Source organism: Mirounga angustirostris, unplaced genomic scaffold (genome assembly GCF_029215605.1).
Source record: "Mirounga angustirostris isolate CCGP_5_RB_7025 unplaced genomic scaffold, mMirAng1.0.hap1 SCAF_13, whole genome shotgun sequence".
NCBI lineage: Eukaryota > Metazoa > Chordata > Mammalia > Carnivora > Phocidae > Mirounga > Mirounga angustirostris.
In genome coordinates, this window is record NW_026991721.1 from 37,243,074 (window position 1) to 37,270,427 (window position 27,354).

Sequence of the window (27,354 nt, forward strand, 5' to 3'; positions counted from 1 at the left end):
AACACCATGAGCTGCAGAGCATCTGCGAATAAGTCAGCTATTTGCCTCAGTGCCTCAGTGCCTCAGTGTCTGTTTTCAGGAGGCTTCTCTTGAAGGACACGGGAATAACCTCTGACGCAGCCCGGAGCCGGGAGAGGTACTTCTGAAGGGCCTGGTGGGCCATGGCTACCAGAGGTGAGCCTTTACTGTCAGACGGAAGCACCTACCAGCCTGGAAAACACAGTCAGCTTTCAGAGATAGGACTTCCTTGCCCAGAGATGAAACCTCTAGGCTCTCCTCTTTCTCTCGTCGTTTCCCTCCCTGCCACGCCTGGACGGCTCTTTCTCCTCCTCACCACTCACAAATCCCAGGTGTTTCCCAAGATGCACCTCAAAGTTGCCTCCTCCAGGAAGCCTTCTCAGTCTGCCCTCTGCCCTAGCATGCTCATTCTGACCTCCGAACCAGAAGGCACGGACCTTCCGCTGTCTGCACTACCCCTTCCCTCAGTTGCCCATGACCCGGTCTTTGAGATAAGGGGGAGAGCTTTGGTATTTTTAAGGAAGGCTCCACCCCAGATCCCTGTGTCCCCACGGCACTGATAGAGCACCCCATACACAGTAAGTTTCCGGCAAGTGCCGCGTCAGACAGAGGGACAGCCACACCCAAGTCATCTCAGCCAGACTTGCTTCTGATCCTCACTGAAGACCTACTCTGTGCCATCCACTCTGCTAAGGGTGAAACCAGCGCCGAGAGTGAGAAAAACAAGGGTGCTCATAATGAAAAAGCTGGGGAGACATGACTCATCTGGCCCAAACTGGGGTTCAGTTCAACAAGTGTTGACTGAGGACTACTATGTGCCGGACACCATATTATTAGGTCCAAAAACCCAGTGATAAATAAGATAACCCCTGCTTTCAAATTTAGCATAGAGAAAATAGAAAAAAAGAAAGTCAAGATTTTGCTAGAAGTTGAAGGATTGTATGGGGTCCTTTGGGAGCACCAAGGAAGGAAACTTACAAAGTCTGAGATGCCCAGCTGGGTGACATCAGAACTGAATGCTGACAGAAGCCTATGTGTTAGCCTGGCAAAGCAGGGCAAGGACATTCCATGGGCAGAGAGCCTCAGAACACCGTGGCGTATGCTGGAGACAGCTAAAAGTTTGGCGTGTGGATGATGATGATGTGGGCAGTGAGGCCGGTGTGGCAGCAAGGGTCAAGGCTGGGGGGACCTCTGGAGGCTGGCACTCTGTCCTGTCTGCGATGTGGGGCCCCAAAAGATTTTAAGAAGGCAAGTGATGCACACGGTCAGATCGCTGTGTCTACGTGGGGGACCATGTGCCGAGGAAGAGGAGAGTGACAGCACAGCAGAGGGACAGCGCCAGGAACCACAGCACCAGAGAATATGCCAGGAAGTGGGGGGATGAGGGACAGAGAAAGAGTCCCAGCGCTCTGGCTCCGGCGCTGGTGGAGCTCAAATCTGAAATCTGGGAGCTGACCTCAGTGGCACCAGAGTGGCTGAGTCATTAGCATGACAAGTGCTGCCTGTGTCCCCTACAGACTTCCTGCAGGGACATTCAAGGCCAGGGCCCGCATTAGCCCCACCAGCTTGCTGGCTTTGCTCTCTAGCCCTTTATTCCAGATCATTAAGAGCACAGCCCTCTGGGAGGCTACCTCGGGCCTCTGTTTAAAGTGAGAAGCAAGGACATTTAATTGCCTTGGCTAGACACCCCGCTTGACTCCCCTCTCCCCTCCCCCCGCCATCCCCCCTGCCCGCTCAGTACCCCAGACCCTCCCACAACAGCTTCATCATCCCACAGCATGTGTCTTGAAACAAAATCAGAACCTGATCCAAGGCCCTCCTCAAATTATGGCTCTGATCTTTACTTCCAAAAGCGAGTGGGAATTATAGCTTGGCTCCAAGAGATGTTCAAATCCACAGGGTCATAAACCCTTTCAAGTTTTGTTTCAAGACCTTTGCTGGGGATTTTCACAGGTTTGCACCTCTGATGTTGTTACACGGTGGTTAGTCTGCTGGTTCCAAAGAGTGGGACCTCCTGCCAGGATGCGGAGCGTGTACTACTTCAGCTCCTGCCACTTACCCATTGGGGTCTCAGGCCTTAAATGGCATCTTCTGCTTTTTCTCCTGACAGAGTATCCCAAGTACAGGAGAAGTAGGGGGACCAGAGCTGGGTGAGGAGAATCACAAAGAGAAGGGTATGCTGAGGGATAGAGGTACACGTGGCCGCAGTGCTGGACCTGGGGCTAGCAGGACCCATACTTCCATCCTGGCTCCTAAGTTTAGGCACCTGCACCTTTCTGTGCCTCGTTTTCCTCATCTATGCATTCTAATTCTGTGCTACATAAAACTTGCTGCCATCCATCAAGGGCGTGTACTGGGCTGACACTGTCCCCGCATCACCCTCATTCACACTTCAGCAGCTCCATGAAGTGGGCTCATTATTTTTTAATTTTCAGATGAGGACACAGGGGCTCAGGATGGCTAAGTTAACCAACCTCTCATGCAGCTGAGAAGTCACATAGCTGAGAAGTAGAAAAGCTGGAGTCTGAACGTGTCAGGGGGGGGTCAAAGTTTGAAATCATTTTTCCAAAAAAGGTAGGAGACTGGGTCAAACCATTCAGTCTCCCACAGGAGAAGCTCCTGGACACCAACAAACCCATTTTTTGAAGGCAGGCTGGGGCCATGGCTAACTTCTTTTGAGGACTGGATGAGGACTGAGTATAAGCCAGAGCACCCAGGTGAATTCTGTGCCATCCATGAGTTGTTTACTGCTGCCAGTGCCTGACTGGCAAGTGCCCTGGTCTGGCTGGGCAGTGTCTTCTCCTGTTGGGCGGCGCCTGTATCACATGGGTTTACATATTTTGCACATTAACCCTGCACCACAGAGCTGGATAGTCATTCGCCCATTCACGGTGCACATAATGAGCAGCCCTCTGAGACAGGCACTGTGCTAGGAAAGAGAGTCCCCTGCAAACAGAAGTGACTTAGTTTGCTTTACTGATGCTTATGGTCGAATGGGGAGTCATAATACACAAATAAAACTACGGGATGTGGGGCGCCTGGGTGGCTCAGTTGGTTAAGCGACTGCCTTCGGCTCAGGTCATGATCCTGGAATCCCTGGATCGAGTCCACATCGGGCTCCCTGCTCGGCGGGGAGTCTGCTTCTCCCTCTGACCCTCCCCCCTCTCATGTGCTCTCTCTCATTCTCTCTCTCTCAAATAAATAAATAAAATCTTTTAAAAAATAAAAAATAAATAAAACTACGGGATGTGAAACAGACTCAATGCTCTAAAAGACACTAACAGCTGAGACCTTGTTAGATAGAGTGGTTGGGGACAGCATCTCTGAGAGGAGGGTGATGTGTGAGTTGACCCCTGAAAGACAGGGTGAGTCAGCCTTGTGAAGGCAAAGGGAGAGGGGTGGGGGGCACAGCCAAGGAGAGGAAACAGCATATGCAAAGGGTTTGGCAAATTCAAGGCCCTGGATGGAGGCATGAGTCAAGGAGAAGAAAGTGGGAGCAGGTGGGGCCAGAGAGATGGGCAGGCACTAGAACATGTCCTACCTTGGAGGCCATAGTAAAGAGTCTGGGTTTTATTCTACGTGCAGTGGGAGTCCACTGAGGTAAAGTTTTAGGTGGGGGGCAGAGGGGATCTGACATATGTGTTAAAGAAGATCACAGTGGCTAGAGAATGTACCACACAAAAGGCCACAGAGGAGACAATGAGCCCAGTCAGGAGGCCACAGTGGGAGCTCAATGAGAGATAAGGGCAGCCTGGACCCATGGGATGGCAGATGTGGGGGAATGGGGGAGGGAAAGAGAGAGAGAGAGAGAGAAGGAAGCAGAGAGATTTGAGAGATCACTTGGAGGGACTATGCCCAAGACTTGCCAATGGACGGGATGGAAAAGGAGAGGGAACCTAAGTTTTCAGCCAGACTTATTAATCCTTAGGATAATGTTAATTAAATATATAGCAACCATCTGCTACAGTATATGTCAGGCTCTGCAAAGCCTGGGAATGCCAAGAAGAGTAAGATATTCTTCTGGTTCCTCTCTCTTAATTTAGCAGAGGAAACCACACTCCATGTACCATATATTTCTTAAGTAGGCTCTATGTCCGACATGGGGCTCAAACTCATGACCCTAAGATCAAGAGTTGCATGCTCTACTGACTGAGCCTGCCAGGCGCCCCAAAGGAGACCACATACCAAAGGCATGTTACGTGCTACCAAAGGTGAGGGGGAGACCCTGGATAAATGAGAGATCCCCAGAGGACCCTGCTGGGGTTAGGGAAGAGGGAATAGGGAAGGGAGGCTTCTCAGGGAAGGCTGGAGCCGGTCTTAAAGCATGAATGAAAGTTACTTGGGTAGGAAGTCTGGAGGTTATTTTTTTTTTTTTTTGAGGTGGGGAAAGAGAGAGAGAGAGATGGAGAAGGGCAGAGGGAGAGGGAGAGAGAGAATCTTAAGCACTCTTCATGCCCACGCAGAGCCAACTCGGGGCTCAATCTCACAACCCTGAGATCATGACCTGAGGTGAAATCAAGAGTCAGATGCTTAACCAACTGGGTCACCAGGTACCCCCTGGAGGTTATTCCTGATTATTCCGGGAGAGAGCTGGATTCTTGGACTAACTGTCATTGGCACACCCCCACACCCAGCCCCCTTTTAGAGATAGGCATCATGATGTCCTAGAGAGAATATTGGCTTTGAAGTCTGACAGACCTGGGTTGGAATTCAAGACTGCCTGTGTACCCCTGGGCAAGTTGCTTAGACTCACTGACCCAGACTCCTCATCTGTGAAATGGGGCTAACTCCTGTCCTGTTGGGTCCTTGGGACATTAAAGCAAATACAGAAACCATCTGAGAGAATACCTGGAACACAACAGGTGCTCAAGAAGGGGAGCTGTGGCTGCTAATGAGACTCAGAGCACAGACTGCAGCCTCCCAAGGAACCTCCATCCCAGGGATGCCCAGAGCTCTTGTGAATTGCTTCCACACTGGCCATGGAGAAATGGATCCCTTCTCCCCACAGGAATGCCTACGGTACAAGGCAGAGGGTGCCTGGAGTCCACCCTCATCTGCCCCACAGTACTCAGCCAGCCAAGCCAGCTCTGGCTAACTGGAGGACACCCAAAGGGGCTCCTGTGCTCCCCTCTAGTACACCTGAGCACCCAGTATGAGGCGACAAGCCAGACCCCTTCCAAACCCAAGCGCCCTGTGGTTCTGCCGCACATCTTCCTCGGCCGCATGCTCATGGCTTACCCACAATGCACATCAAGACAGCCCAAAGCAGCGGCCAGAGAAGACGGTTTTTTCAAGCCTCATGTCGCCACTGGTAGGGCTATGAGTCCCTGTCCCCAAATCTCAGGGGAAGCTAAGGAGAGGCGGGGGTCTGAGCCCACCGAGCCATGCAACCACCTCATTTCCCTCAGCCCCCTTTCATCTCTGCCACACAACCTTGCAACATCCCTCAAAGTGTCAGAGTCTCCCTTCAGATCTCATTTCAGGCAATTTTACAGTGCTGAGCACCACAGATTAATGAGGGAGATAAATCAGAGTGCACAGTGGACGAGGGGAAACAAGAGGGCTGCGGCGGAGCAGACAAAGCCCGCCTCCTCTCTGGGTAATAGTGAGACATAGCAAAGCCCCGGGGGTCTGCGGCGGAGGCCGCTCCCCAGGGAGGGCGGCTGAAGGCAGACCTTGAGTCCAGGTGTGATCAATGCGACAATGGCAACTCGGAAGACTCTGCTGGAGGTTCTGACACTGAAGTAGTGAAATGCTCTCCAGGGGAAAATAATACACCCGCAGCTTCAGGAGGCCCTAAAATCCTCCTTTCTTTAGGAGGGACTGGCCTGGCCTGATGTTGAGCTGCACTCTGGGCACCCCTCTCACTGAGCCTCCAGAGTGGGGGAAATGAGACCTGGGAAAAAGACGGTCTTCAAGGTCAGCTGTCCAGAGGCTGTCACCTTTGCAAGAACCTAGACTGGTGCTAGGCACTGAGAAGATGCCCCGCAATTACTCATGTAGCTCCAAGTGACGTTCACCTTCTGAAGGGCTGGAAAGCGAGCCTTTGAACAGAGGAGGAGGCTGACACAAGGACTGAAAGCAAAGGTTTTGTGCTCAGAGAGACCCGCATTCAAATTCTAACTTTGCCCCGTATGGCACCGTGCCTACGGCAAAGGAATGTCACCTTTTGGAGCCTGTTCCCTTATATGTCAAACCCATAGTCTTCTTGTATGAACCCACTCCAAGTGCTGTTCAGCTCTCCAGGACGCTGGTGTACCTTGCGAAGCCTGCCAACTGAATGAGAAATCACAGCATAGGGAAGTCCCTCCAAGTCCCCGACACTGCCTGTTCCCAAGGCTGACTGCCCCCTCTCTGGAAGGCAGCTCCCACTCTTTGTGCAGATTTAGGGAACAATGTACATCCAAGTCTAATTAAATCCTAAGTCAAAACACCCACCCAAACAAATATAATTCACTATTTATCAGTCACTTGGGATTTTATCTCAATGAAAATAAGACTACAATCCCATAAGCTTCGACTCCTAATATAATTTTGGTGATACTCCAAGTTAGAGCAAAATCCGTTGCAATGTAGGACAGCAGAATTCCTCCAGACCATCAGAAAGGTCCACGGCCCACGACTCTCATCCACAGCCCTGTCCACCCCGTATCCCCCCTCTGGAAGATTTCATTCTAGTCCTTCAACTTTGGACGTTCCTCTGGACCCACCTCAGCAACAGCTACCCTCCCTCTCCCCCTCCTCTAAGTGCATAGCAGCTTAGAACAGGCCTAGCTTTGAAGTGCAGTGAAGACAGATGCCTTGAGGCTTTCACTCCTCCGGAAGAGGTCTGCTAGCAGAAATGGGGGCCCTCTCAGTCCACTGGATCTGCACACACCAGAGGCCTTGGGCAAGAGCCACACTCTGCAATCGATGCACCATCGTACGATGACACCTGTCATCATGAGCATCAGAGATGAAAAGTTCCTGGGATCCCTGCCTGTGTGGATGAGCTACATTCACGAGTCATTTTGTGAACGCTGCCCTTCAAGTGACAAACACGAACAATGACTCATAAGAGAGCTTGGGGACATTAGAATCAGCCGGTCTGAGCGCACGCAAAGAACTGGGCGTAGGTAGGAGAAGCATCTTGCCCAAGATGTTCAGCGGTGGCCAAGCCAGATCTAGGACAAGGTCTCCTGGTTCCTAGTGCACTCCTTCCCTTCCTACATGGGCTCTAGTCATCATCATCACCAAAGAGATAATGTACTTTCATTAGAGTTGCTTTCTCAAGTTCATCCTTTCCAAACTCACACTGAGATGACCCTGTTCCCTGAAGCCTGGAGGACAGAGTGGTCAGTGGGCCACTAACAATCTCCCTGGCTTCAGTTCCCTCTGGTGAAGGGAGAGGGCTGCAACTGGTGACTCTGAAGTTCTCCTTCGCCCCAGTTTTGCTCTGTAAGCTCTATTCAACGTGGACTGGCTTGGGAGAGGTGGGTCTGGGGAAAATATTCACATGCAAGGTAACCTTGAATAAAAACCCTGGGCTGGCACAGCCGTCCAGCGTGACCAGTGTAAAGGTGACACTGTAACCAGACACACTTCACTGGCCAATGTGAGGGCTGCCTTATCCACGGGGCTTATTTAAATCAGCTGTTGCATTTCAGTAACAGAAGTCAAGGCTAGGTTGCTCTTCAAAAATGATAAAGGACATTAAAGGAAACAAAAAGAAAATCTCAAACAGATGATAAGATGAGAGGGCCTCTTTTGACACTTGGGTAATGTTTATGAAGGATCTTCCAAATCATCACCGGCAGGAAAAGAAACCTCCCACATTCTATTATGATAAGTTTAGGAAGACATTTAGCCCCCAGGGATACTCCTGGTCCTTCTTGCTCCCATACCACATGGTGAGAGTCTCTATGGCACCCTGCACAGTGAGTTATGATGGCTTATTTGGCCTCTCACCCTTCCATGTGATTGCAAGCTTCTTGAGAACAGGGAGCAGGGACTATGTCCTACTCATCTTTGGATCCCCAGGGCCTGGTGCATAGTAGGTGCTCAGTAAGTATCAAATAATCATCAGCATTTTCCATCAGCTGTCACATAGCAAAACACAGTCCAAATACTTTGTTGAAATGCACCTGAGTACTCGCTTCGGCCACACATATACTAAAACTGGAAACACAAATGACCGATAGCATTGGTTACAATGCCTTAAGCAACTCAGTTATCATATTCCTCATCTGCTCGTTCTTCCCAACCCAGAGGAGCTACTGAAGGCCATCAGTCTTACTGGGTGCCACAGTGCCTGGCAATGCATAGGTATAAATATGACGAACTGCATGATACAGAATTGGTTAAATAATGGGGAGGAGATGGTATTAAGCTAGGGCTATCACTCCATGTAATAAAACAGTGATAGTCACTAGTACAGTTCACCATATATTTTCTGTTCTCATAAGCACATGGTAGAATTCTACTTCTAGTCACCTTTGAATTTAAGCGTAGCCATGTGACATCTTTCGGCCAACAACAAATCAGTGGAAGTTACATGGGCCATTTCTGGACAGAAGCTTTAAGAGACAGTGTGTGGCTCACCACATTCTCCTTCTCTTTGCTATGGTTTGCCAGTGCTTTAAATGGCTAGTGCTCTGGCACCCTGGGTCCTAGAGTGACGATGATGTACAACATAGACTCCTACTGAGCGGCAATGGCCAGACAGTGAGGAGGGTGTTTTGGAGTTGTTTGTTACACAGCATAAATGATCCTACGCTGACTAATGCAAAGACTTGCCCAGGTACCTGGATTAAAACACATGATGCCATTTTCTGTTACAGGGGACAGATGCAGTCAGATTCTGACTTGGGGTTGGAGGCCTAAGCTTTGGGTTGCTAAGGCAGTTAAGCCCAGGAAAAGGTGCCCCATTTAGGCTTTTCTCTTTGACCTCCCATTCTTGCTTTCATATTGCTAAATGTCTTCTCATACTTGGAACAACCATTAAGTCTACAAATTACCTGTAAACAGCTACTGGAAAGGCACCAGTTTTGGGAAATATACTTTGGGAGAATGGCCGTGCTCCCCACTCCAACACACACACACACACACACACACACAGAGTCAGCTAGCTGTGCTTCTACTGTAGTGTAACCTGGAACACAGTTACAAATCATATTCCAAAGTTACAAAGTTGGGCAACACTGGGGAGCAAGATTCTCATGGGGTCACTATCCTGCCTTTTTTTTTTTTTTAAGTGAAAACACTGCATGCATGTGAAATGATACTCCACAGACTATTCACTCTCTTCTCTGCACAACCCCTCTGGGAGAATTCCTTTGTGGCTTAAAGTGCAGATGGTTTGCTTCCTGTCAGCACCACCCTCCTGTTCAGCACAGGTGGCCCCCTGCCCACTCATTCCACAAGCAGCAGCTCTTACTTAAAAAAGAAGCCAGTGGTACCAGCAGCAAAGAGGCCTTTGGGAAAAGCCAATGCAGTAATTACTACCCTGTTACCACGGAAATAGAGATTTGCCTCTAAGGCTCCTTTTATGAGCTTTCAGATGAATGGAACTCTCACTCTCTCCTACTGTGTCTCCCTTTGCTGTCCACAAGCAGGAGAGAAGGGGGAGAGGGACAGAAGGGAAAAGCAGTGAGGATCATGGATGTTGGGTGTTGTGCTGGAGGCATCTTCTTGTCCCAAAAAGACGAGTATAATGCAGAACTAAGAAAATGAGCAGGGGCATTCGTAGGTATAACAGGCAGTCAAAAGGGGGAAGGCAAGGACAGTGAAGGAGGGAAGATGGGAGACAGAGAAAGAGATGGAGGCGAGGGAGAGATCAGCCAGCTGGTCAACCCAAGCAAAAAAAGATAAAGGCAGAAGGGAGGGGGGAAAGCAAGACAAAGTTCATTTCACTTAGGCTGGTAGGAAGCTCAGTGCTGAACTACCACTAAAATGTGCAACCGCAGAGGACCATATGGTAAGTTTATCTGTATTCTTGGCTCTCTTCCTCTCTGACGTGTCATATTCTCACTTACCTCCCCACCCTCCACGGTCCTAATGCTTCACTGCTTTTACAATTGTTCTTCTAGTATATGTGGTTACTCTACACTGTTATGGAAAGAAGAGGGCTTAATTACTAGTTAATTAATTAATATAAAGAAAAGAGGGGCACTTGGGTGGCTCAGTTAAGTGTCCAACTCTTGATTTCAGCTCAGGTCATGATCTCAGCGTTGTGGGATCAAGCCGAAGTCTGCTTGGGATTCTCCCTCTGCCTCTCCCTCTGCCCCTCCCCCCACTCACACTCTAAATAAATAAATACAATCTTTTTCTTTTAAAATTTTATTTATTCATTTGAGAAAGAGAGAGAGGGAGAGAGCATAAGCAGGGGGAGCGGCAGAGGGAGAGGGAGAAGCAGGCACCCCGCCAAGCAGGGAGCCCAAAACGGGGCTCGATCCCAGGACCGTGGCATCATGACCCAAGCTGAAGGCAGACGCTTAACTGACTGAGCCACCCAGGTGCCCCTAAAAAATAAAATCTTAAAAAAAAGAGAGAGAGAGAATCGTGGAGAGACAGAACCCAGATTGCTCCGAATGGCTTCCAGGACAGAGGAATACTCAGACTCTTTTATCTTTGCTTGGTACCTTACAAAACACTTTCACCACCTTCACCTCGAGTATTCATCACAATGGTCCTGGGAGACAGGTGTGAGTACTGCCCTTATGTTATAAACAAAAACCTCAAAACTCAGAGAGTTCAGGGACTTGCGTGAGAGTGAGGACAGGAACCAGGGTCTCATGACTGCCAACCCTGCCTCTTCCTTTCACTCCACAGCTGCCTTTTGAAATGTAACTAGGTGATTTCTATAAAGTCCTGTCCAAAAGCACTTCCTACAATGATGGAAATGTTCTGTCTACACTGTTGGGTAGGGTGGCCACAAACCACATGCAACTTGAAAGCCCTTGAAATGTGTGGCTAGTGTGACGAAGAAACCCAACTTTTAATTTTTGTTAATTTCACATTTCAATGGCCACACTTCATTAGTGGCTCTTATATTGGGCAGTGCCGAGCTATACTCTCTCACTCCCAGCACATGATTGTAGGGGAAATGTGGTTCAAATACTGACACCTAGAGATGGCATGAAGTGAAATTAGTGGTAAAAGAAGGAAAAAGTCCCCCTTGCCTTACTCGTGAAGAACTCACAATGCAGGGCAGACACAGAGGAGAGACAGCGAGTAGAGAGGGAGGGAGGATTGGGGGAGCTCCTTAAATTATGGTCCAGCCATGGAGGCTTGTTGATCCCTAAACTCTGGGTAGAGAAACTCCAGCAATGCCTCAGGGACCACAGAGTGGTTAGCCAGGACCAGGAAAGGGAATTTTACAAATGACTGCAGAATCCCTGCAGATTCTGGGGGCCCCCGGATTTCTTGGATCACTAAAGGGAAGCATCGGTCCTCACCTGGGATCTTGAAATTGTGGATTCCTCCCCCTAGCCAACAACACAAGTTTAGAAGAGATCAGAATTAAAAAATGAGCACCGCTGGTCCAAACCCGCAAGGAGGCCATGGAGCAAACTGGCTCAGTTTTTGTATAAGAAAGGGCCTTTTCCTTGAGGTCTGAGACCAGTGATGGGAAAAGGGGTGAGGGCAAGCCCATCTGCTGTGTCCAGGGGCCAAAAGCCTGGGTTGAGGGGAGAGGAGTCATAAAATATCCCCCTTTCCCTCTTTTTTTTTTTTTTAAAGACTATTTATTTGAGAAAGAGAGAGAGAGAGAGAGAAAGAGCGCGAGAGAAAGAGAGCGAGCACGAGTCGGGGGAGGAGCAGAGGGAGAAGGAGAAGCAGGCTCCCTGCTGAGCTCGGAGCCTGACTTGGGACTCTATCTCAGGACCCTGAGATCATGACCTGAGCCGAAATCAAGAGTCAGATGCTCAAGGGGGCGCCTGGGTGGCTCAATCAGTTAAGCATTTGCCTTCAGCTCGGATCATGATCCCAGGGTCCTGGGATTGAGTCCCGCATTGGGCTCCCTGCTCAGCGGGGAGCCTGCTTCTCCCTTTCCCTCTGCCTGCCACTCTCCCTGCTTGTGCTCTCAGGCTCTCTCTCTGTCAAATAAATAAATAAAATCTTAAAAAAAAAAAAAAAAAAGAGTCAGACGCTCAATCCACTGAGCCATCCGGGTGCCCCGTGTGCTTGCATTTTTAGTGACTAGGGGCTCATTTAAAGAGAGGACACCAGGATAAGGGCCCGGAGCCAGGGAATGGAAGAATCTCTGCACTGAGGGTTCCCTAAAGAGGCAGTTACATGAGGTGGTTAGAGCATCAGGACGGTCTGGCAGGCCTGGGTTTCAATTCCAGTTTGGACACCTGCCAGGTGTGTATGTAGCCTGCTGCATATTTACTGACCTGACCCTCTCAGGACACCACTGCTATGTCTATGAAACCAGGATGATACCTCCTCTCAAAGGCTCAGGGTTAGGAGGAAACAACATCATATCTGTAAGGTGTTTGGCACAGTTCCTGGCATATAGCAATCCATTGGGAAATGGTGACTATTACTGTTTTTATTTTCTGGTCTGTATTAGTTGTCTATCGCTGCTGTAACAAATTATTATAAACACGGCAGCAAAAAACAACACAAATGCACTATCAGATCTGTGAGGCAGAAATCCAAACTGAGTCTCATGGACTGAAAGCATGTGTGGTGGCAGGGCCGTACTCACTTGGGTGGCTCAAGGGGAGTGTCCGTTCCCTTTGCCTTTTCTCCTTTGGAGAGGCCACGGCCATGGGCGCGCTTTGGCTGCGGCCCCACCCTCCGTCTTCAAGGCCAGCAGGGCAAGTGGGGTCCTTACAGCCCATCGCTCTGCCTCATCTCCCACCCACCTCTTCTACTTTTAAGGACCTGGTTATCACACTGGCCCACCAGGATAGTCCAGGCTAATCTCTCTATCCAAAAATCGGCTGATAAGCAACTGCAGTTCCTCCCGGCCATGTGGTGTAACATATCCACAGGTTCTGGGGGATTAGGCTGTGGACCCTGTGGAGCCATTACCCTGTCTACCCTCTCTCTACCAGGGGCTTGGAAGGGAGGGCAAGGGATTGGTTCCCATTGGTGCTTCCTCTCATCTGCACACCCCAGCAGGGGCTCGGTCGAAGAAACACCTGGGTTGGGGACCTACTACTTGGTAAGGGCTCTCACGAATTTCATCTGCTGGCTGGGGACCTCTGGCCTGGATTCAACTCCTCTCTGCAGGTCAGGCCTGAATTGGTGAATACACTGCTTGGTGCCAGGAGGCCGCCTTGTTGCATACAAATCACAAAGCCCAGCAGTGCCCTGGGCTCTTGGACATCTTGTGGCACTCCCGGTGAGGAGGAGGATTGGGCTTGGCAGGCTGGTGAAATACCAGGTTGCATAGTTACATCCTCACACCGTGGGACTCTCAATTCAAGCTGAAACTGGGACAGCTCTGAGCACCAGGGTCTGGGCCCCAACCACAGACGGTAAAGCTTGTACAGTGACTCTGAATCCTCATTTTCAAAGTGCAATCTCAATACCTAAAACATTCAGAGCTTGGAGGGCAATGAAAACCCTGTAAGAAGAAGGAACAGAAACACTTTCCTGCTTGGCTTCTTGGCATGACATCAGAGGGCCCCTGTCATTTGGTTCAAGTCTCAGGCTGACGTTTTACTGCACTGCATTCTCGCTGCACTATTTTTATTACCACTTCAGTTAATAAGGGCCACTGGAGGTCAATAAATATTCTAATGGTGTAGAAGAAAGTAACCAAGTCATTCCAAAGCCCTCCTCCCGACCTAACTGTGCACGACGGGCCTGAATTCTGTCCTTGCGCCCTCAGTGACACTTGCATGACCGGGGGATGCCATTTAGAAGCAGCCTGGAACTGCACGTCGGTGACGTCAGCGAGGGCTGCAAACAGCAGGGCAGTGCTGTGGAGGGACAGAGAGAGCTCCTTGGGAATGGAAGCTTTCCCAGACCTGAGCTTTACACTTTGAAAGCACTCAGCTCTCAGGAGTTCAAGAACTTTTGATGGGTCCTGAGGGGACAGCATGCAGGAACTGGCAGGAGTTTAGCAAACCATCTGACGGTCTGTGAGGCCGGCCTCCTGGCTCCCTGGGGCACTCCATGCCGAACCTCTCTGTATTTGCCTGTTATCTGGGGCCAGTGACTTGGAACAAGCCACCTCCGTTTGTCCCTTTTGATCCTGTCCCCTCAGCTGGCTGGCTCTAGTTCACTGGAAGGGGCCACTGATGACTATCAGGTAAAAACTGGAGCCCAGGGGTGGCAATCCTGAAGAGTGACAGCAGATCAAGGGCAGACTTGGCATTGTGGATTGACTATCATCCTTTCTTATTTCTCAGATGCTGGCTGGTGACATACAGGACTCTCAGACTGACATGGTCCCTATCTCCCAGGCTCCAAAGGTACCTATTCCTATCAATTCCTTTTAATAGCCCTGAAGATATCCCAGCCACATCCTGTTGCTAACAGCCACGGTTTGTGTGCTAGGTCAGCGTCCTTCAGGGCCTTCCCCTGGAAGAGCTCTAGCTCCTGAGCTGCACCGCTGAGATTAATGATTTTCCTGTGGGTATGGTGAGGTGATCTGCTCTCTTACGCTCCTCTTCTCTTGGCTGACGTCTAACCAGGCCTCATCCCTCAGTACTTTTCCTATTTCCTTCGTAGCACGCATGCAGTCTGCGGCCTATGCGTGAACCCTAAGGACTGGGCTGTCTTTTTATAAAGAACTTCCGGGAAATATCTCAGCTCTGGGACCTTCTTTTTTCAGCTTAAAAGGGAAGAATTCTGGAAAGGTGCTGCATTTTTTTGTCGGTATTTTTTTCACTTGTCTAATTTAAATAATTTAAAGAACATATTTCTCATTATAGGGACAAGAATAGGATTACCTTGTCTGCAGCCATTTGCATACTACCTTAAAAAAAAAAAATACCTGCACACCATCTGTGATATTCTCCTTTGATATTTCACATTAAATTGTCTCACGCCAACACTATTCTTTACCCGAAACAATATTTGTAAAATCTTGGGTTTGATGTACTAGTTATACATTTTTTAATATAATTAAAATGTAAAAGAAATATTTCCCTGTCTACTATCTAAAATTATTTCCGGGCGCCTGGGTGGCCCAGTGGTTAAGCATCTGCCTTCAGCTCAGGTCATGATCCCAGGGTCCTGGGATCGAGTCCCGCATTGGGCTTCCTGCTCAGCAGGATGTCTGCTTCTCCCTGGGGTGCTTGGGAGGCTCAGTCGTTAAGCGTCTGCCTTCGGCTCAGGTCATGGTCCCAGGGTCCTGGGATCGAGCCCCGCATCGGGCTCCCTGCTCAGCAGGAAGCCTGCTTCTCCCTCTGCCACTCCCCCTGCTTGTGTTCCCTCTCTCGCTATCTCTCTCTGTCAAATAAATAAATAAAATCTTAAAAAAAATACATAAAATTATTTCCTATACCACTACTGTTTGCCTCCCACTTTGGGAAATACTCATCTAGAATATAACAGTTTTTGGAAGAGATTTGCATGAAGAACTTTACAGCAACAAATCTACTACAATTTCAACTTAGCCAAAGATGAAGCATTTCTATGGTCTGTTTACAGTAACTTTAGAGATGAATGAAGTTTAACATATTCTAGAACAATGGAAAATATCTCACTGCCTACAGATCAAAACTTGTATGAAATAGGAGATTTATAAGCATTATTAGATCCTAACTTAAAAAAAAAAAGCCACCTGAATTCTATCTTTAAAAGCTGGTCAGTTATCCTTTCAGTCTTAAATGATCACATCTGAGCATTCCAGTCTTGGGAGAACCAGAAGACATTGCTGTCCAATTGGTCCCATCAAAGAGGCTGAGCTGGACAATATAACAAACACTATCCATCTTTCCAGCCCCCACCCCCAGTCCTCCACCTCCAAAAGCAGGAACAAGCTCAGCTGTGATCTATAATAATTCCATTAACCCTGCAATGAAGCATTAAATTAAACTGCCTAGCACAGATTCTTCTTTTGCTATAAGGGAAAATGTACCTTGTAAAGCCTGAATTTCATGCTAATAGATTAACTAACCAGCTACATGTTTACAGGAGAATACAAATAAGCAAAATAACTAGGCAAATTGTGAAATCTCCAGTGGGGTGTTACAACAACAGACTTTCTCCCTGATAATATTTCCTCTGAAGAGTTTAGTTATAGAGCGTTCCAGCCTTAGAAAGAGCAGTTCTCCGGGGCGCCTGGGTGTCTCAGGGCTTGTGTCTTTCTCTCAGGTCATGATCTCAGGGTTGTGAGATCGAGCCCCATGTTGGGCTCCATCCTGGGCGTGCAGCCTGCTTGAGATTCTCCCTCTCCCTCTGCCCCTCCCCACCCTCCCTCTCTAAAAAAAAAAAATAAATAAAAATAAATAAAAAATTAAAAAAGAGGGGCGCCTGGGTGGCTCAGACGATTAAGCGTCTGCCTTCGGCTCAGGTCATGATCCTCGGGTCCTGGGATCGAGCCCCGCATCGGGCTCCCTGCTCTGCGGGGAGCCTGCTTCTCCCTCTCCCTCTGCCTGCCGCTCCCCCTGCTTGTGCTCTCTCTCTCTCTGTCAAATAAAAAACAAAAAAATCTTAAAAAAAAATTTAAAAAGAGCAGTCTTAAAAAAAAGAAAGAGCAGTTCTTAAGTGGTTCACCTTTCTATGGAATTCTCAAACCAATACTTTTAAACAAATTAATTACAGGAAGAAAGCTGACTTGAGCTGACACTGTGGTGAAGAGCCTTTGTCACCTCTGGCATAAATCACCACCCTGGGCCCTGGGAGACTCTGAGAAGGGCAAATTCAAGTTCGTGGCAGAGCCTGGGCCAGCTTCCAGGTTTCTGACAACTAATTCGGTGTTCTCCACACCAGCACAGTCTTCTCAGTCTTCCCAGAGAAAAGATGAAGATTCCTCTTGAGCAAATTCCATTCCTGGGGGTAACTTCAGCGTGCCCTAGTCAGCGTGCCCTAGTTCTCTTAAGCCAGAGAACCACAGACATCACTTAGCTCTTTGTAAAAACTATATCCAGCTAAGAGAACAGCAAGAAGCTGGCTTTGCGCTGCAAATATGTGGCTTTCTGGCCCATGAGGATTAGCACCCAAAAAGGTATGGTGACTTCAAGCACACACATCTAAATGCCATGTTCTGTCTCATCAACACACATGGGGAAAGAGGTCAAGTATACCAGCAAAATAATTCAACAGTCAGATCATTAAAGGGTATTGAAATCTAGAAATACAGCACATCAGAGCTGGAAGGGATCTGGGAAGTCATATAGTCTGAACCCCTTCTTTAATAGATTGCTCAAGGCCATAGAATCCGTTTGTGCCAGAGTAAGGATTACCCAATAGCCCTCTAGACTGTAATGTTCTCTGAAGCTCTTTTCATCTCTGACGTGGGCTGTAATGAAGACCAGTCAAGTGCTGTCATGTCAGGTCCTCAGCATGTGCTGTATAAACTACATCCTTAAGCCTTGCTTCCCAGTGCCAGGCCACAGGAGACCCACAGTGAAGCCTGCTCAGCCAAGGCCAGGAGCACTCCCTTGGGCACCCAGGCCTTCTGTGCATCACCAGGGACTGTGTTCCCAAGTCCAGTACCTAGAAAGCTGGCTAACAGAGGAAGTAAAGCAGATCCCTGGGGCCCGGGGAATCGACAAAGATACAGGTAGCAACAGTCAAAACAACATCCCAAATTACGCAAGCCTGAATTCCCTCTATTCTTGCTGTCAGAAGCGCCACCCTAACCAGAAGCAGGACTCAAGAACCCTTTGGCAGCGCTCTCCTACCTGCTGAGCCAGCTCCTGACCCCAGGTGTGGCGTCAAGGCCTCTCACCCCCTGCGTGGGTCACGGCAGTGCCCATCGTTCTCAGTATCATACCCTCACTTCTCAGGCCACTCTGAAATGAGTTCTGCACCTGGTCAGTCTCAAGCAGAGCAAACTTACCTGTCAGCATCGCCAAGGCCCAGGGAGGTATTTCTTTGCAGGGTCTCCCGCACCACAGCCATCCCATCGGGGAGCCGGTTCAGGCGACGAGTGTAGAGGCCAAGTCCACCATCGGTCATGTACCTTCAACAGGAGCAGAGGATGATGCAAAAATACGGTCAAGAGCAATTCATGTACAGTCTTGTTGTTCACATCTAGGAGCCCTGCATGGCCATCTTGTGCTCTAAGGGGGAAGGAACTGAGGCTTTCCCGAGGCTCTGTCACTAATCACAGCCCAGGGATAACTCCGCTGTTAATTCAACCCAAAGGATCACCCACTTGCTAGCAAAAATAGAACTCGGCTTAATTAACCCAAACTCACAGGAATCTATGAAGCAGAAGGGAACTAGTGAATAACACTAACCGTCAGATGTATTCATGACATTCTTTTTAATTTGGCAATTATACAAGCAGGTGTTTTACCTAAGTAATGGGAGTAGAACTGACAATCATTAGCAAAGCATAGGGAAAAAAAATATGACAGAACAGTGCAATGGAGAAAGTACGCAAGCTTTTAAAAGAGGATGGAAAGGAAAGACAGAGGCCAGATGAGCCACCTTTGTCATCACGGGCAAGTTGCTTCTCTGGGTCCTGGGTCTTTCATCTGAACTATGGGAATATCACAGCCTTCCTGCATCCTCAAGGCAGACATGAGAATTAGCCAGATAAGGCATATGAAGGTGCTCTGCAATTTGTGTAAGACCCTATACACGGAAGACATTATTAGGGGTGTCATTATCTTGAAGTATCTCCAATGGTGAATTTCACCTTTGATATCGATGCTTTAAGAGGGTTGTCACAAAACTCTCCAAACAACACTCACGCTAATTTACTCTGCCAGATTTCTTGGTGAGTCCACAAAGCTATCTTCCAATGGAGTCGGTGTTATCAGGGGAGGGGGTACCCCTGGAGCTTCTTCTGTATAGATAGCCATCCGTTACCCAGACCAGTTCCTGAGAGCTTTGCCACCAGCAGGGGGTAGTTCAGGTACAAAGCAGCTTTACCTCATCTACCCTGCCTCCTTCCAAAATCCCATAAGGGAGACTGCTTGTGCCATCACCCCCATCTTCAGAGGAGGACAGGAAGGCAAGACAAAAGATGGGCAGAGCAAGAAACCAAACTCGGTTCCCTTGAATTCTCACACGGGCTCCATCAGATAGACCTGCAAGGTGTCTGAAGATGCAGGTGTCTCACATTTCAAGTGAAATGACATTTATTTAAAAGATTTTATTTATTTATTTGACAGAGAGAGACACAGTGAGAGAGGGAACATAAGCAGGGGAAGTGGGAGAGGGAGAAGAAGGCTTCCTGCCGAGCAGGGAGCCCGATGTGGGGCTCGATCCCAGGACCCTGGGACCATAACCTGAGCTGAAGGCAGAAGCCCAATGACTGAGCCACCCAGGCACCCCTGAAATGACATTTATTAAGAAGACCCATGAGTGGTGATTTTCCTGAGACAGTCCGCTGAGCTACATCACACAAAATGTTTCACTGCATTTAGTATTTTAGCTTTAGAATATATGAAGTAGATTTTGAGGGTTGTCAATTCTGGACTTTCTTCTACTTCGAGTTTGGGTCCTTTCTGGGATGTATTCTTAGAAAGATGGAATTACAGGATGCTGTGGAGGTTGCCCATGACCAGTACGTTTCAGTTAGGGGCAGAGAAGACAGTTCTCACTGGCGCATCTGGGGTAAGAAGAAGTTTCCATATGCGTCAAAAGAATTCTCCTTTAGGGCAGCTTCCAGGACACCACATCTAAACGGAACTTCTCTGATGTCCCCTCCCGCCCCTCATGACATTAATGATCAGAGGCAATGCAATGCCAACATGATGTAAAATCTGTTGGAGCAGTCAAACCAGTTGGGTGTGGTTGTACCAACAAAATGACAACAGATGAGACTGAGTTTTTCACTCCACTGTGTCATATGAAAAACAAAGCAAAGGGGCGCCTGGGTGGCTCAGTCTTTAAGCACCTGCCTTCAGCTCAGGTTATGGTCCCGGGGTCCTGGGATCGAGCCCCGCATCGGGCTCCCTGCTCAGCGGGAAGCCTGCTTCTCCCTCTCCCACTCCCCCTGCTTGTGTTCCCCACTCTCTCTAGGTCTCTATCTGTCAAATAAATAAATAAAATCGTAAAAAAGAAAACAAACACTGTAAATATACTAAAAACCACTGCATTATATACTTTAAAAGGGTGAATTTTATGAATTGTATGTCAATAAAACAACAAAAAAGAGGGATTACAGCTACAGTTTAATAATTATTTGTGTAATTACTTTTTAGTGCTTATCTCCTACACTCTATGGTAAATTCCTTGAGGACAAGGGCTATTTGTACTTTGTTGAAATCTATATCCCATGTGCCTGACACATAGTAAGTGCTCATGACAAATTGTTTGTGTTGCATGAAGACCAAAGACACAGGCATAGAATGGGGTTTAGCAAAAACTTTTGGGGAGGACACTGATTACAGGTTAGCTTTCCTCTCTTTATTTTTTAAAGATTTTATTTTTTTAAGTAATCTCTACATCCAACCTGGGGGTCAAACTCACAACCCAAGATAAAGAGTTGCATGTTCTAACGAACGAGCCAGCCAGGTGCCCCTTCCTCTTTTTTTTTTTTTTTAATCAATTCTTTTTTTCTTTTGAAAGTTTATTTACTTATTTATTTATTTGGTAATCTCTACCCCCAGTGTGGGGCTTGATCTCACAACCCTGAGATCAAGAGTTGCAGGCGCCACTGACTGAGCCAGCCAGGCGCCCCACGTTTTCCTTCCTCTTAATTGCCGGCAAACATGACACCTAAGATATATGGAAAGGCAAACTGAACTGTTTATCTGCCGGTCTACCCACCCATCTGTCCACCCAACCAGCCACCCATTTGGTGTAACCCAGGTTCCAGTGGTGGGCTCCGTGTACATATCCTACAGCCAGCACGAGGAGAAAAAAGCACCCACCTAGATCAAAATGCAGTGACTTCGCCAGAGGCTGGAGTTTCTAGCTCAAATGTCCTTTCAAGGAGAATTCAGGGGAAGCTCTTCAAAACTCAATCTGCTGCACCATTAAGCAAGGCAGTTAATTTTGATTTTAGCAAAGCCCACCCAGCTATATACACGAAAACTTTTCAACTGCGGGGATCTTGTCAAAGGACAAACAAATTCATTTTCACATTCATTTCCCCGCTGGATTTTTATAGCTGGTGAAACAACACTCACAGTTGGGCAATTACACGCACCCAGGCGTGTAGATAAGGCCCCCAGGTACACAGCGTCCGCCTTCTGCAGAGGCGCGGGGCAGGGCCTGGTCCACAGACGAATGCTGAGACGCGCTGCAGCCCCCAACCCACTAACACCCGAGCACGACGTGGTTCTGTCAAAAATGAAAACCCACACCGGTGGGAGGGCCCTGGAGAGATGGGACTGCATGTGTTACCTCGGCCTATTGACTGCTACGGGGAATTCTGATTTCGTTCAGGCCAAGAGGAAAGGCAAGATAAATCAGATCCTCTGCCTTTGCAAATGGCACAGAGAACTAAAGAGCCTGGGAGTTGAATGCAACTAATCTGACTGTGACCCAGCTTTGCTGCAAATCTATTTCATTTTTTTATTTTTTTATTTTATTTATTTATTTATTTTTTAAATTTATTTATTAGAGAGAGAGAGAGAGTGAGAGAGAGAGCACAAGAGGGGGAAGGGTTAGAGGGAGAAGCAGACTCCCCGCCCAGCAGGAGCCCGACGTGGGACTCGATCCCGGGACTCCGGGATCATGACCTGAGCCGAAGGCAGTCGCCCAACCAACTGAGCCACCCAGGCGCCCTATTTCATTTTTAAAAAAAATATTTTATTTATTTGAGAGAGAGAGAGAGAGAGACAGCATGAGAGGGAAGAAGGTCAGAGGGTGAAGCAGTCTTCCTGCTGAGCAAGGAGCCCAACGTGGGGCTCGATCCCAGGACCCTGGGATCATGACCTGAGCCAAAGGCAGACACCTAACAACTGAGCCCCCCATTCGCTGTGTGTGAGAGGGGTAAGGTAAGGAGGGTAAGGGATTGGGGGTGGGGTGGGGAGAAATGGTGAGGAAATGGGGAATTTACATCTTTTCCCAGACATTTGCAAACCACACATATCCGATCATATATAGTTTTTATAACATTCTTAAAAATAAGTTCTATTTTATGTCCTCTCACTAGGAGACAGCTGTCACTACAACCAGGCTCACACTCAACAATCTAATGTAAAATATTTATTTTTAAATTATTACCCACTGATTCCAACAGCCTCATTTACAAAACGCTCCCTATATGTTTTTAAATAACTCTTCTACTCTCAATGAAAAATAAAATTTTGGTTTGACACAGATTTGTGTAGGAACTAGCTACTGAATATATTAATATAGACTGCCTTCATCAAGTTAATCCCTTAAGAAAGCTAATTTACAGGTGAAGCAGTCACTGGTGCGTCCACCTGAATCAGCGGCCCTTGTCCAGCAGGGCTGAGAAGGCTTGTGTTCTGGATGGTGGGGGTGGGGGCAGGGGAGCCAAGGCCATGCCCCATCTTTGGGAGCTTTAGCAAGGCTCACACAGGGTTAGCTTGAGGTCACAAGAAAGGAAGCAGCAGATCCAGGGACTGGATCCTCTAGCACCAACACTGTAGGGTTCCTTCTCCTTGGGGAAATAAATAACTAGTGCTGGAGCCTAATGATGTGTCAGTAACATCCTAATGTTTGCTTGGTGGGGTCCTGACTAAGCCACCAAGCCGCTCAACAATGTCCACATTACCATCTCAAGTTCCGCAGTGATGGGTGCAGGGGCCCTGCCTCCGCCTTCCACAGCCTCCCTGGAGGCCCCCCAATGGAGCCTGGGCTAACGACACAAGGTGTGTGTGTGTGGAGGGAGTGCGTTTCTTTTCAAGGCTGGGGCACCATGGGCTGGCCCACGAGCATAAGAGTTAGCATCAGGGCTCTCTTGTCAGAAAGACCTGGATTCAAATGTCTCCTCTGCCCCTTGCTGGCTCGGGGACCTTGGGTGCATCATTATTAATAAGAACTAATGGTTATGGAGGCTACCTGGGTACTGTGCTAAGTGCTACCCATAAGTCATGACACTGTACCTTCAAGGCTCTCATCAAGTGTATTATCTGTTTTTCAGATGAGGACAATGAAATTGTGGTCAGGATCACAGTGCAGGTAGGTGGGTTCAAACCCCAGCTTTGTGTCACACTTTTTGGTGTAATTCCTTTGGGTTTCATTTCCTCAGCTACAGGGTGGGCAAAACTACAGGTTAACCTCACAGGGCTGCAGTGGGCACGGCCGTATACAAAGTCCAGGGCCTGGGAGCACTTCAAACGTGTTAGCTGCTGTGACCATCAGCAGCAACTGCCCGTATCACAGAGCAGTGACTGTGCGTCCCCTCCTCACTTTTTAATCGCACAACTAGTAGGTACCAGGCTCTGTACTAGGCTGGGGTTACAGGGGTGGAAAGACCTAGTTCCTGCCCTGGTGAAGCTCAAAATCTACAGGGGACTCCGACATTGAACAGATAATTCCACTGTGACATGAAGAGCGTGAGTATTGCAGATGGATGTAGGACAGGCTCAGAGCACCCTGGGGGAGAGTCATAGAGGAGCTATGTAAGCTGGCCTTTAAAGGGTGCATAGGAGTTTGCCAGCCACAGGAGAAGGATCCATCTAGGCACATGGGTATCATGTACAAATGCAGGGAGAAATGGAGAGGAAGGTTCAGTTAGGAGGATGGGAAGTAGATCACTGTGGCTAGAGCATCAGGAATAGACAGGAGCAAGGTGGCACGGGGACCGGGGCTCACTCGGGGAGCCAGGTGGGTTGAGACCTCTGACTTTGAGCCAAGGAAGCTAGCTACAAAGGTACTAAGCAAATGACTAGCAGGCTCTGGTTTCTGTGTCAAAGAGAACACTGACATTTCAAGACTTCTATCATTTAATACTCCAGTTGGGGTGAGCATTTTTTCATCAGAAATTCCTTCTACAGACTTTTCAAAATGCACCACTTGTCTGAATCCTCTCTGTGTCATCTCAGACCTTTGGGGGAATGACCAGACTTGTAGGGTAGACTCACCATCCCTCAGGCCAGGAGAGATCTGTGAACACCACATGCCTATTATGAAGAACTTCCTAGACAAAATAGGTGCATTCTATGTAACTGACACTAGCTATGAAAAAGCTTTGGAATCTAATAGGACCTGTTAGAACAAATACACCAGATTTTGAATCCAACGTTTCGCCAATAGATCTCTTCTTTAAACGTAATGAGACAACAATGTGAAACAAGTGAAACTGGCTTTGTGAATCACCTTCAGAAGGAGGGGAAGGTGGCTCCTCGTGCCCAGAGTTCACAGTTCAACGTAGCTTGTGTTAGTAACACAAACTGACTTCCACAAAAGAAATCACCTTCTTTTAAGGACTGGGGGAGCAGGGAGTGGACGGGAAGGGAAGAAATACATACTGACCTCATCAGTCTCCGTGCATGTCTAATAGAGCATGGCATGAAAAGACAAAACAGAACAACAACAGAAACACTCAAATGCAAGAAATGAAAGTAGTACAAAACGGGGGGTGGGGGGTGGGAATCAAGCCTAGGTGATTCTTTTTTCTTCAAAGCCATGTCAACCTGTCTATATGATTTGGATAAACTTTTGATTTAAATGTGAAGATAGCAAAGAAAATGGAATACAAGAAAAAAATATATATACACACACACACATATATGTATAATTCCTTGCCAATAGCAATATAACTAGATAAGCATATATGTCAACACATACTTTGTTGCATACGGTTAAAGGAAAATGCTGTGGGCTGATGAAAAGTACCTGCAGATGAGCATCTCCCCAGTGTCCAGGACCCCAACAACGTATGTTTTCCCCAGCACCCCTCTGCCTCACAGCAATGCTGTACAGCATGTACTCTCTAGGTTTATTAGCATGTAAATTGAGTTTCTGGACAAACCCGTACAAGAGGATGCCTTTAGTTTAGGGCCTCTTAGAAGTCAGATGAATGAACTTCACTGGGTCACAGAAGGACAAACCGACAAGCCAGTCTAACAAAGCTGCCTACACCCTTTTGAAGAAAGCTGATCTCTAGGACCCAAAAGAAGCTGTTCCATTTGACTTAAGGGAAGAAGGGAAAACATTTGCATGCAAAAATAGGATGCGGGGGAGGGGAGTGGGTTTAAATTTTCAGGGCTAATTTTAAAACTGTAGTATTAAAATTTATTTATTTATTTTTATTTTTATTTTTTTAAAAGATTTTATTTATTTATTTGACAGACAGAGACACAGCAAGAGAGGGAATACAAGCAGGGGGAGTGGGAGAGGGAGAAGCAGGCTTCCCGTGGAGCAGGGAGCCCGATGCGGGGCTCGATCCCAGGACCCTGGGATCATGACCTGAGCCGAAGGCAGGCACTTAATAACTGAGCCACCCAGGCGCCCCTGTAGTATTAAAATTTAAGCAAAGACTTAAGATTCTACTAAGAAAACATTTGGAAACCACTCTGTCCTCAAAGTTTTTAGGCACCAAAGCTGAGGCAAATATGGTATATTTCATGTACCCACCACCACCCTACTCACACCCTCCACCCCAATGACAACTACAGAGACACATCACCGAGTGACTCTAATACCCTCCTCATGGCATATCTTTAATATTTTATTATTCTTTTATTTTTTAAAGATTTAAAAATTTTTAAGTCATCTCTACACCCAACATGGGGCTTGAACTTACAACCCTGAGATCAAGGGTCGCATGCTCTCCTGACCAAGTCAGCCAGGCGCCCCTATCTTTAATATTTTAAAATCAAATAAAGGTGAGCTCTAATCAAAGCACATGGTGCAGCTTCTTCTCTATTATGGGTCATCTCAAACTACCACACAAGGAAACAAGGCCAACAGCCACCTTTGGAGAAAGTCTAAGGTTTGCATGTCTTTCTCAGTTAGGGTTCTCTGCAACAACAGGACTTTATAATTAATCTGGGCTAGACAACACAAGTAATCCAGAAGCATTTCTTTGGCTTTCATGGCTTTTGGGGAACTCCTCCAATGACTCTGCTGGCAAAGACAAAGGGGAGATGTGGACCCAGAAAATCCAAGCCATTTCCTACCTTTCTACTTGATGCAGAGTTGGGGTACCTTTTAGCACCGTTCCCCACGGGAATGTGTTGTACGTTGCTGGCTCTTCAAGACATCACCAAGATGGTACATCCGTCTTTTTAGTAGGATGTGGGAGTTCACTTCTCATCTCCAGCAAAATCTTGCCTTATTCATTCAAGCCTGGTGCAGCCACCGGAGGCCGTACCATGAGCCACCTTGGCTCAGAGCACAGAACACGGCCATGAGCCGCCAACTGGGAATCCCCACAGCTCAACGGGCGCTAGCCCCTTCCCTGGCTTGTCTGCATTTCACTTCCATTGCACCGAGTCCTGGTTGTAAGGCGAGCCGGATGACTGGGCAGACCCGGCTGATCCTGATACTCTGATCCTTGCTGCGGCAGGAAGTCAAGCTTGCTGCAGAAGTAAACCGGGCTCCGGAGGCCTGGAGTCTGCTCTGGCTAGCCTAGTCACCAGAGCATGCCTCTCTGGGGAGCACTATGAAGACGTTGCTAAGCTAGTCAGACAGGAGCTCAGCTTCAGCAGGCCACGGGGACAGAGGAAGGAGCAGGAAAAGGCAGGCCTGAGTAAAGGAGGAGACAAAGGGTCCCAGGGGTCCCCTTTAAGCCTCACCAGAAGAAATGGGTACCACAGATTTTATTTCCTAAAGCTAGGTGCTGCAAAGCTGCTGGAAGAGAACAGAAGGCACAGTGGGGAGGTTCTTGCAACAAAACTCAACACACGCCTCGAGACCCCACTTGCCACTCATAATAGGGGCCATGGACCAGCAGCTTCACCATCACCTGGCAACTTTTAAGAACTGCAGTATCCCAGGGGGCACCTGGCTGGCTTCGTTGGTGTAGCTTGCAACTCTCGATCTCAGGGTTGTGAGTTCAAGCCCCACATTGGGTGTAAAGATTACTTTAAAAAAAAAAAAAAAAAAAAGAACTGCAGTATCCCAGACCTCCTGAATCAGACTCCCCAGGTTCAGTAAGACCCCCAGGTGGTTCTACTGCACATTACAGAATGGGAAGCACTGGTCTCAGGCAGCGGTCTCTGCAGTGAGGAACATAAGACGACCGACCCATAGGAGCAAAAACTAAGGTGCTTCTATTTGTATGTGTTTCTTATCATGTCCCTTTTAATTCCTATGTTTTGTGCAGGTTTTATACTGTATGCAATATTTCAGTGACGCGAACATACATTTTAAAAACAAACACAATAGATAATGCAGGAACAA

The 27,354-nt window shown here is 48.0% G+C and overlaps 1 protein-coding gene across 8 annotated transcripts in view; it reads right to left on the reverse strand.

Annotated features, from left to right (window-relative positions):
• Nucleotides 1-27,354, reverse strand: part of NAV2 (neuron navigator 2) — a 393,377-nt gene that overhangs the window by 107,159 nt on the left and 258,864 nt on the right. For all 8 annotated transcript variants that reach the window (XR_010406923.1, XM_045894013.3, XM_064576736.1 and 5 more), the window contains one exon: nt 17,969-18,091. Coding sequence is in view for 7 of the 8 variants with exons in the window: in XM_045894013.3 (XP_045749969.2) it covers nt 17,969-18,091 (123 nt within the window). In the remaining variant the exon portion in view is untranslated. The remainder of the gene's footprint in view (nt 1-17,968; nt 18,092-27,354) is intronic.